At 34.5% G+C, this 12,832-nt stretch overlaps 1 protein-coding gene across 1 annotated transcript in view; it reads right to left on the bottom strand.

The window, feature by feature from the left end:
* The window catches only part of LOC102808977 (uncharacterized), a 136,989-nt gene that overhangs the window by 101,557 nt on the left and 22,600 nt on the right, over positions 1-12,832 (bottom strand). The window contains exon 4 of the mRNA XM_078009029.2: positions 5,439-5,640. Within this exon, the coding sequence (XP_077865155.2) occupies positions 5,439-5,640 (202 nt within the window). The remainder of the gene's footprint in view (positions 1-5,438; positions 5,641-12,832) is intronic.

The following is a 12,832-nucleotide window of genomic DNA, read 5'->3' as shown; positions in this document are numbered from 1 at the left end:
AAACTTAAATAATATACAGAGTGTTACTCGCACAGTGTTGAAAAGTCTTGTCTTTCCTTTAAAAACATTTTGAACACGTTAGAGAACACAAATTTGTAATCATAAACATAGGTCGCATTGACGCTGCAGTTCGGCGTCTTCTACACCGATCTGACGCATATCGCGCTAGGTGTGCCGGGAGTTTGTTCGAAATTTTGAACGTTTCAAAGTCAATCGTCGATTGACACGTATTTTACGGATATATTAAATCGTTTCAGAGACCTATTTACTAAATAATGATAAATGAAACTTAGAAAACTTGTAAGAACAAACTGAGCCCAAATCGCGCAAATTGCAATAAGTTTACGCTGCTAGAGTCTGGTTCGGATGGAGTTCTACGCGTGATTTTATTGCGCTCAAGGACGTTCTATTTTCGAACTAGTTGAAACCGGAAATAACGCAACTACTTTCGAACTTCAAACACAAATTTGATTATCGTTATTATGTGTTAGTTTCTGTTGTTTCAAAGATTGAATTATGTATGACAATAATATTTCACTCTATAAACAATATTTCACTAAAATATGTGATTCAAAGGCAACCCAAATTGTAAAAAGAAATAGCAAGTTCCGCGTATAAACACTGTTGTAAAGAGGCGGCGGAGCGGAATTTTAGCCAAAATCGGCTAGTAAGGCGTCATATGACACAGGTTTGTGCTGGGACAGCGCTTCCGGTGACGACACAACGCATAAGTCGAACATATTTATGCATCCACCAACCAACTATCAGCATTCAACCCAAACTTAGGCTAGTGTGGGGAAAAAAGAAATAATTTAACGTACTTATTAATTTAACTGTATTTGCTCTATTAGAATCACATCTCCAATAAAACTACATAAACCCAAAATTGCATTTATTTTATGCTGGATCATTAAAATATTATAGACAAATTTTTCTTTTTATACGCAAGTTCATGCGCTAATAATAGAGAAAGACAGTATTTCAAATTTAAAGGCCCCACCACACCCTACTCAAAACCTGGGCCAATCTAACCATAGACAATTTTTCTTTTTATACGTAAGGTAATGTGCTAATAATAGAGAAAGGCAGTATTTCAAATTGAATGGCCCACCACACCCTACTCAAAACCTAGGCCATTTTTCTTTTTATACGTAAGTTCATGTGCTAATAATAGAGAAAGACAGTATTTCAAATTTAAAGGCCCCACCACACCCTACTCAAAACCTGGGCCAATCTAACCATAGACAATTTTTCTTTTTATACGTAAGTTCATGTGCTAATAATAGAGAAAGACAGTATTTCAAATTGAAAGGCCCACCCCCATCCCAATCAAAACATAGGCCAATCTGGAAATGGTTTGGCAACGTTTAGTTAGTGATACATGTTTGATCTGTCCTGTCACATTTGCTAAGACAGGATTTAACACACCCGCAGCGTTGATGGCCACACTGACCCATGCACACTGCAAAGCATGCATATACATCAACAGACAGAAATGCATACATGAGCTGGTGCTAATAAATAAACAAACAAAACCAGTGCAACACATCATGCATGTGTGGAGGAAACAATTTAAACAAACACATCAATCCCGGGTGGAGGAAACAATTAGCAACTATACACACCATGTCCTGGACACCTAGAGATAGTTTTAGAATTAGTGTTAGAATGTGTTAATATAAAATAATAATAAAAAAAAACGTGTGAAAAAACTTGGTAAGTTACCTGCTACGTAAAACATTATGTTAACAGCACCCACCACCCCTTTTAATATAAATGGTTTCACCCAACCACTTAGGGGGTTAATGAGCAAGTTATTTGATAGCAGGGTGGTTCTCACGAAGAGATTCAGATGGGGTTAACACCACATTATCTGGAAAAATAAAACTAGGATTAACTAAATGTGTATATTTACTGTACATGAAGACACTTGCCTCATCATCAAGAACGACATTATTTGATGATTGAAAAGTTTTACACCAAAGAATGTATATACCTATGAGAACAGGAACGACACAGATTTAAACACCAGTGTGAATTTAAATGTTAAGTCAACAAGAATGGCATGCTTGTGATGAGGCACTGTTATGAGACCAATCACTGGGCTATAAAGGCAACAGCATGCATCTATTCCAAGCTACTGTAGAAAAAAGAAATATTATTCTCAGGGAAGAAGATGTATGCTATTGCTAAACGAATGATTGGCCAGTCAATGGGTACTTCATAACACATCGCATACAGATTAACAGTTTAGTTTCAGTCAGTGACATTTTTTTCAAAAAACAAGTTGCTTGCAGTTCTCAAGCCATTTCTCAAGCCAAAATGAGTTGACCAACCATGGTCGTGACTCTAGATGTGATGTGTTACAAGGATACAAACTAAGACAATGGGATAACTTCATGTACAGTAATATGTGTTAGCTTACATTACACACTGTCAATAAAGCACTACACATGGCTTCTCTGTAAAACTGAACCTTCCCGTTTAAACACTTCAGGGCTACGTAGTGCTCTCTACTTCTGTCTCCCACTATAAAACTTTAGATACTGATAGTATGGCCCAAAAAAGATTTTTAATTAATTTGAATTATGTTTTTCTGCTATAATACTTCAATATTTCAATAATCAAGAAGTAGGAGCTGTCTTTAAATTCAGTAATAGAGGTACATTTTCTTGCATAAACTTTCAAAATACCAAGTCTCTGTGATACAAGTTGTTGGAGATGGCATGGTAACTTTCTGGTCATTGGGGTCAATTGAGGATACTTGAAGATACACAAAAAATATTTTTAGTATTAAACCATCACCCAACATGGGTCAAAAGTTTTGTCAGCCAACCACAAAATAAAACAAAAACGGTATAATTAAATTATATCATAGTAGTACATGAATATAATGAATATATCACTATGGTTACAGCATGATAGCTCCATGGTTACATGGACCGTGTGACGCATGCCTAAATATTGGTCTACCAAGGTTACAGCGTTCTTATCTTATCACGAAATATATATAGCAGACAATAATTAATAATGAATCAGGATCTTTTGAAATCAAATTGCGATGATGCAGAAAAAAACAATTTACATTTCAAATAGGGTTTGAATGTATTGTTAATTTTCTGAATGATAAAAACGGACGTCTGCACTCGTTTGTCACGGTTTTTATGATAGTTATATGAATATGCTAAGTTGTTCAGCAAGGTTTTTTTTTTCTTTTCTGGAATAGATTGATTAACACAGCATTACACTTGCTGATATCTCAGCAAAAATAATCTAAAAGCAAACAAAATTTTGACTGACACTAGTAAACATATTTTTTGAACTAAATTTGGTGGTATACATAACCCATGATGGGCAATGGTTTATTGTTTATCCTAGATTTGTAACTCATTTGCATTCAGCAACATAATGTATGGAGTCACATTTGTTCAGTTGCAGTATATATACGAAGAAGAATTGTCAGCAAACAAGCTGCTCTCTGATTGGTCTGATAGTTAGGAGTTAGGGTTGGGCAGCCAATCAGGCACAGTGTTGTAAATAGCTTCACCTAGATTCCATTTGTGTGGCATTTACTATAATAATCACTGTGATCTTCTTTCATAACAGAAGTGCATTATTAAAATCAGCCCATGGGATATACTTTAAATTTAAACCCATATTTGCAAAGATCAAACACTTCAAATAAAATCAATTTTACACAAACAGATTTGTTCAGTTTTACAGATGACTTTGGGGCTAGTAAAAGCTGTGTTAATTGTATCAAGATGCCCACTAAAGCCAACAAGTGCAACGATACAAAACCGCTTTTAAACACTACACAGCCTTGCATTCTTATACCTCATCTAGATATCGGCCCTTATCACTCTGATGCAACAGGATATGTGGCAAAATCTGCAACAAAAAGACAGAAGAAAAACAAACAAACAAACAAACGACAAAGTTTTATTGGTGAACATTTAAATGGGTAAAGTTAGTTTAGAAAAAAAAATTAAAATGAGACGAAATAGTAATTATAGTTTATATGTAGATTCATGATTGCGCATATCATTTACATCTGTGACGTTTACTATATAAAGTAACACCGATAATTGCGAATCATTTAGATGGTGGCTAGCGGCTACAAAGACAAGAGATTATGGTTGGCAGTGAAGTGAGTGCATGCTCATGTCAGCGAGTGACTTGATGTTGTCGATCTATATCTTTTGTGAGCTGCATGAGCTTCTTTAGCCATTATCTCATCACCGTCACCATGCACTCCAAAACTTTCGGTCACTGACATGTCTTGCCATGGGTCCAAACTATTACAATCTTCTTGGAGAATGCTGATTTAATGTTTTCTTAAATCACTGCCCAACAATCATCATTATGCCCAAAGCCTGAATGTCTCAGTTTGGTCACACCCTTATGATATACATATTTTATTTTGTCATGTTCTTTTATATTTTATACATATTCTATGCTACATACAGTGATACTTACATATCACAGTATTTTAATATTTCTTATATTATTAATATTTGTCTGTAGTATTCTTATCGTTCACTAATGTTGAATTCTTTTTAAATCAATTTTTATATTTCATGTACTTTTATTATTTACTTTATTAATCTGAAAACCTAAAAGGAAATGTTAACTCTTTCTTTACGGTATTAATAAAGCATTATTCTATTCTTCTCTATTCTATTCTATTAAGCTGCCATGCACACAAATACACCCACCTCAGCTTTGACAATGGACGTGAAAGGGTTTCTGTCTGACAAATCAACACATGGGAAGAATTGCTTCTTAAGATAGCAGTGGAAATACAATGGCCTATTAATATTTAAATTGGGTTACTTAATATGCATAGATTGGTACTAAAATCTATTCAGATCTTGTAATTGTCCCCTGTCTGATTATTGAGTTCATAGGAATCAAGTGACTGCTTCTCAGGACAATAGAAGAAAAACAGTGGCTTATTAATATGCAAATTTGGGTAATTATTTTTATTCATAGAGTGGTAGTAAAACTGCTGTGAAATACTTTATTTTCATCTATATTTTATTTTCGCTATTTTCTTGGAAGGTCATTTTGTGATAAATAAAATTCCATGTGAACATCTAATTAAATATTCATGAATATTATAGGTAATATAGGTCAGGTTTTAATTTTTTCAATTATCTGATTATTGAGTTTCATCTGAATTGGTGTACTACATGGGTCTTAAGATATCAGACTAACAGACAGACAAAGAAACACAGACAGTGACACACAAAAGCTCCCATTTTGTGCTCTACATATATGTGATATTGAAACCATATGTGGGGAATAGCAATGAATAAATATTCAAATTTGTTATACTGTATTACGTCTGACAGAAAACAAAAATCTGGATTACTGTTTTTCACAAATGTTCACGTTGGGGTCTAACATTGACAATAACTTGACTTATATCTCACCTGGTTTTCTTTGTAGTTTTTAATTCTGAAGTCGTATCCAAGTTGTGCATTATAGTTATTACCAAAACTATAGCATTTACCATCATTCAACCAGACCATGCTGTGTCTACTACCGCAAGCAATACCCGCTATTTCAACATCTTGATTACAAAGAGTGATTTTCTGGGGGTCAATATGTGTTTCTCTGTCTCCGCAACCAAGTCTGCACAATAAAATGATACAAGTTAAAAAAATAATAAGTAATTGCATTAGACTATAATAAAAAGAATTTGCTGTTGCTGTTCCTAGATGTTCAATAAATGGTGTGATGATGCCCTTATTTTCAGCTTTTTTTTTGCTGTATTTTATCAATTTACAATATTTTGGCATAATCTAGTCATGAGCCTCTTTTGAAATGACGTGCAGACTAGAAAAGAAATCATTTCTTTTTTAGCTGTACACACCTCATGTGCAATATCAATAATAAGTTGTTGCATGACAAACTTCTCAGACATACGCCTTTACTGGTAGAATCTCAAATGAAACAGCTTTGAAGCATCAAAGAAAATTTCCTTGATGTCAAAAGAATTTTCACCACCATACTATGATGTGCCATTTTGAAAAATTATTTCCAATATTGATATACATGTATTGGTAAGGCAAGGTAATTTTATGAAAGTTGTCTTTAAACATGGTTCCCTCTCAACTATGAAGCCCTGCTATACATGTCAAGATAAACACAACATAATTCACAGGTTACACTTCCACACAACATAATTCACAGGTTACCCAACTACACAACAAAATTTACAGATTACACTTCCACACAACATAAGTCACAGGTTACACTACCACACAACATAATTCACAGATTACACTTCCACACAACATAATTCACAGGTTACACTACCACACAACATAATTCACAGATTACACTTCCACACAACATAATTCACAGATTACACTTCCACACAACATAATTCACAGGTTACACTTCCACACAACATAATTCACAGATTACACTTCCACACAACATAATTCACAGATTACACTTCCACACAACATAATTCACAGGTTACACTTTCACACAACCTAATTCACAGGTTATACTTCCACACAACATAATTCACAGATTACACTTCCACACAACATAATTCACAGGTTACCCAACTACACAACAAAATTTACAGATTACACTTCCACACAACATAAGTCACAGGTTACACTACCACACAACATAATTCACAGATTACACTTCCACACAACATAATTCACAGGTTACACTACCACACAACATAATTCACAGATTACACTTCCACACAACATAATTCACAGATTACACTTCCACACAACATAATTCACAGGTTACACTTCCACACAACATAATTCACAGATTACACTTCCACACAACATAATTCACAGATTACACTTCCACACAACATAATTCACAGGTTACACTTTCACACAACCTAATTCACAGGTTATACTTCCACACAACATAATTCACAGATTACACTTCCACACAACATAATTCACAGGTTACCCAACTACACAACAAAATTTACAGATTACACTTCCACACAACATAAGTCACAGGTTACACTACCACACAACATAATTCACAGATTACACTTCCACACAACATAATTCACAGGTTACACTACCACACAACATAATTCACAGATTACACTTCCACACAACATAATTCACAGATTACACTTCCACACAACATAATTCACAGGTTACACTTCCACACAACATAATTCACAGATTACACTTCCACACAACATAATTCACAGATTACACTTCCACACAACATAATTCACAGATTACACTTCCACACAACATAATTCACAGGTTACACTTCCACACAACATAATTCACAGATTACACTTCCACACAACATAATTCACAGGTTATACTTCCACACAACATAATTCACAGGTTACACTACCACACAACATAATTCACAGATTACACTTCCACACAACATAATTCACAGGTTACACTACCACACAACATAATTCACAGATTACACTTCCACACAACATAATTCACAGATTACACTTCCACACAACATAATTCACAGATTACACTACCACACAACATAACTCACAGGTTATACTTCCACACAACATAATTCACAGGTTACACTACCACACAACATAATTCACAGATTACACTTCCACACAACATAATTCACAGGTTATACTTCCACACAACATAATTCACAGGTTACACTACCACACAACATAATTCACAGGTTACACTTCCACACAACACAATTCACAGATTACACTTCCACACAAAGTAATTCACAGATTACACTTCCACACAACACAATTCACAGATTACTTCCATACAATATGATTCACAGGTTACACTTCCACACAACATAATTCACAGATTACACTTCCACACAACATAATTCACAGATTACACTTCCACACAACACAATTCACAGATTACACTTCCACACAATATAATTCACAGATTACACTTCCACACAACATAATTCACAGGTTACACTTCCACACAACATAATTCACAGGTTACTCAACCACACAACATAATTCACAGGTTACTCAACCACACAACATAATTCACAGATTACACTTCCACACAACATAATTCACAGGTTACTCAACCACACAATATAATTCACAGATTACACTTCCACACAACATAATTCATAGATTACACTTACACACAACATAATTCACAGGTTACACTACCACACAACATACTTCACAGATTACACTTCCACACAACATAATTCACAGATTACACTTCCACACAACATAATTCACAGGTTATACTTCCACACAACATAATTCACAGGTTATACTTCCACACAACATAATTCACAGGTTACACTTCCACACAACATAATTCACAGGTTACACTTCCACACAACATAATTCACAGGTTATACTTCCACACAACATAATTCACAGGTTACACTACCACACAACATAATTCACAGGTTACACTTCCACACAACATAATTCACAGGTTATACTTCCACACAACATAATTCACAGGTTACACTACCACACAACCTAATTCACAGGTTATACTTCCACACAACATAATTCACAGATTACACTTCCACACAACATAATTCACAGGTTACACTTCCACACAACATAATTCACAGATTACACTTTCACACAACATAATTCACAGATTACACTTTCACACAACATAATTCACAGATTACACTTCCACACAACATAATTCACAGATTATACTTCCACACAACATAATTCACAGGTTACTCAACCACACAACATAATTCACAGATTACACTTTCACACAACATAATTCACAGATTACACTTTCACACAACATAATTCACAGATTACACTTTCACACAACATAATTCACAGATTACACTTCCACACAACATAATTCACAGATTATACTTCCACACAACATAATTCACAGGTTACTCAACCACACAATATAATTCACAGGTTACACTTCTACACAACATAATTCACAGATTATACTTCCACACATCATAATTCGTAGATTACACTTCCACACAACATAATTCACAGGTTACACTTTCACACAACATAATTCACAGGTTACACTTCCACACAACATAATTCACAGATTACACTTTCACACAACATAATTCACAGATTACACTTTCACACAACATAATTCACAGATTACACTTCCACACAACATAATTCACAGATTATACTTCCACACAACATAATTCACAGATTACTTTCACACAACATAATTCACAGATTACACTTCCACACAACATAATTCACATATTACACTTCCACACAACATAATTCACAGGTTACACTTCCACACAACATAATTCACAGATTACACTTTCACACAACATAATTCACAGATTACACTTTCACACAACATAATTCACAGATTACACTTCCACACAACATAATTCACAGATTATACTTCCACACAACATAATTCACAGATTACACTTCCACACAACATAATTCACAGATTACACTTCCACACAACATAATTCACAGGTTACACTTCCACACAACATAATTCACAGATTACACTTCCACACAACATAATTCACAGGTTATACTTCCACACAACATAATTCACAGGTTACACTACCACACAACATAATTCACAGATTACACTTCCACACAACATAATTCACAGGTTACACTACCACACAACATAATTCACAGATTACACTTCCACACAACATAATTCACAGATTACACTTCCACACAACATAATTCACAGATTACACTACCACACAACATAACTCACAGGTTATACTTCCACACAACATAATTCACAGGTTACACTACCACACAACATAATTCACAGATTACACTTCCACACAACATAATTCACAGGTTATACTTCCACACAACATAATTCACAGGTTACACTACCACACAACATAATTCACAGGTTACACTTCCACACAACACAATTCACAGATTACACTTCCACACAAAGTAATTCACAGATTACACTTCCACACAACACAATTCACAGATTACTTCCATACAATATGATTCACAGGTTACACTTCCACACAACATAATTCACAGATTACACTTCCACACAACATAATTCACAGATTACACTTCCACACAACACAATTCACAGATTACACTTCCACACAATATAATTCACAGATTACACTTCCACACAACATAATTCACAGGTTACACTTCCACACAACATAATTCACAGGTTACTCAACCACACAACATAATTCACAGGTTACTCAACCACACAACATAATTCACAGATTACACTTCCACACAACATAATTCACAGGTTACTCAACCACACAATATAATTCACAGATTACACTTCCACACAACATAATTCATAGATTACACTTACACACAACATAATTCACAGGTTACACTACCACACAACATACTTCACAGATTACACTTCCACACAACATAATTCACAGATTACACTTCCACACAACATAATTCACAGGTTATACTTCCACACAACATAATTCACAGGTTATACTTCCACACAACATAATTCACAGGTTACACTTCCACACAACATAATTCACAGGTTACACTTCCACACAACATAATTCACAGGTTATACTTCCACACAACATAATTCACAGGTTACACTACCACACAACATAATTCACAGGTTACACTTCCACACAACATAATTCACAGGTTATACTTCCACACAACATAATTCACAGGTTACACTACCACACAACCTAATTCACAGGTTATACTTCCACACAACATAATTCACAGATTACACTTCCACACAACATAATTCACAGGTTACACTTCCACACAACATAATTCACAGATTACACTTTCACACAACATAATTCACAGATTACACTTTCACACAACATAATTCACAGATTACACTTCCACACAACATAATTCACAGATTATACTTCCACACAACATAATTCACAGGTTACTCAACCACACAACATAATTCACAGATTACACTTTCACACAACATAATTCACAGATTACACTTTCACACAACATAATTCACAGATTACACTTTCACACAACATAATTCACAGATTACACTTCCACACAACATAATTCACAGATTATACTTCCACACAACATAATTCACAGGTTACTCAACCACACAATATAATTCACAGGTTACACTTCTACACAACATAATTCACAGATTATACTTCCACACATCATAATTCGTAGATTACACTTCCACACAACATAATTCACAGGTTACACTTTCACACAACATAATTCACAGGTTACACTTCCACACAACATAATTCACAGATTACACTTTCACACAACATAATTCACAGATTACACTTTCACACAACATAATTCACAGATTACACTTCCACACAACATAATTCACAGATTATACTTCCACACAACATAATTCACAGATTACTTTCACACAACATAATTCACAGATTACACTTCCACACAACATAATTCACATATTACACTTCCACACAACATAATTCACAGGTTACACTTCCACACAACATAATTCACAGATTACACTTTCACACAACATAATTCACAGATTACACTTTCACACAACATAATTCACAGATTACACTTCCACACAACATAATTCACAGATTATACTTCCACACAACATAATTCACAGGTTACTCAACCACACAATATAATTCACAGGTTACACTTCTACACAACATAATTCACAGATTATACTTCCACACATCATAATTCGTAGATTACACTTCCACACAACATAATTCACAGGTTACACTTTCACACAACATAATTCACAGGTTACACTTCCACACAACATAATTCACAGATTATACTTTCACACAACATAATTCACAGATTACACTTTCACACAACATAATTCACAGATTACACTTCCACACAACACAATTCACAGGTTACACTTCCACACAACATAATTCACAGGTTACTCAACCACACAATATAATTCACAGGTTACACTTCTACACAACATAATTCACAGATTATACTTCCACACATCATAATTCGTAGATTACACTTCCACACAACATAATTCACAGGTTACACTTTCACACAACATAATTCACAGGTTACACTTCCACACAACATAATTCACAGATTACACTTTCACACAACATAATTCACATATTACACTTTCACACAACATAATTCACAGATTACACTTCCACACAACATAATTCACAGATTATACTTCCACACAACATAATTCACAGATTACTTTCACACAACATAATTCACAGAATACACTTCCACACAACATAATTCACATATTACACTTCCACACAACATAATTCACAGGTTACACTTCCACACAACATAATTCACAGATTACACTTCCACACAACATAATTCACAGATTACACTTTCACACAACATAATTCACAGATTACACTTCCATGCAACATAATTCACAGGTTACACTTCCACACAACATAATTCACAGATTATACTTTCACACAACATAATTCACATATTACACTTCCACACAACATAATTCACAGATTACACTTCCACACAACACAATTCACAGGTTACACTTCCACACAACATAATTCACATATTACACTTCCACACAACATAATTCACATATTACACTTCCACACAACATAATTCACAGGTTACACTTCCACGCAGCATAATTCACAGGTTACACTTCCACACAACATAATTCACAGGTTAGAGTTTCATAAAACATAAGACAATACAACAGAGTGAATACAGTAATACAATGTGGGTTGGGGGTACCCTATTTGAAACCTCATGTACTGAACGATTTAGACACAATAACATTTCTGCCAAAGTAGTGTGAAATAGAAGTATGCTATTGACCCCCCCCCCCCCCGATATCAAATGGTCATCCTTCAGCCGAAATATATTCAATTGCAATACATTTTTTATTATTTAACA

The sequence above is a fragment of the Saccoglossus kowalevskii genome, chromosome 13 (assembly GCF_978046115.1).
Source record: "Saccoglossus kowalevskii chromosome 13, keSacKowa6.1, whole genome shotgun sequence".
Lineage (NCBI taxonomy): Eukaryota > Metazoa > Hemichordata > Enteropneusta > Harrimaniidae > Saccoglossus > Saccoglossus kowalevskii.
Note: the sequence above shows the minus strand (reverse complement) of the source record. Positions and strands in the feature narration are given on the sequence as shown.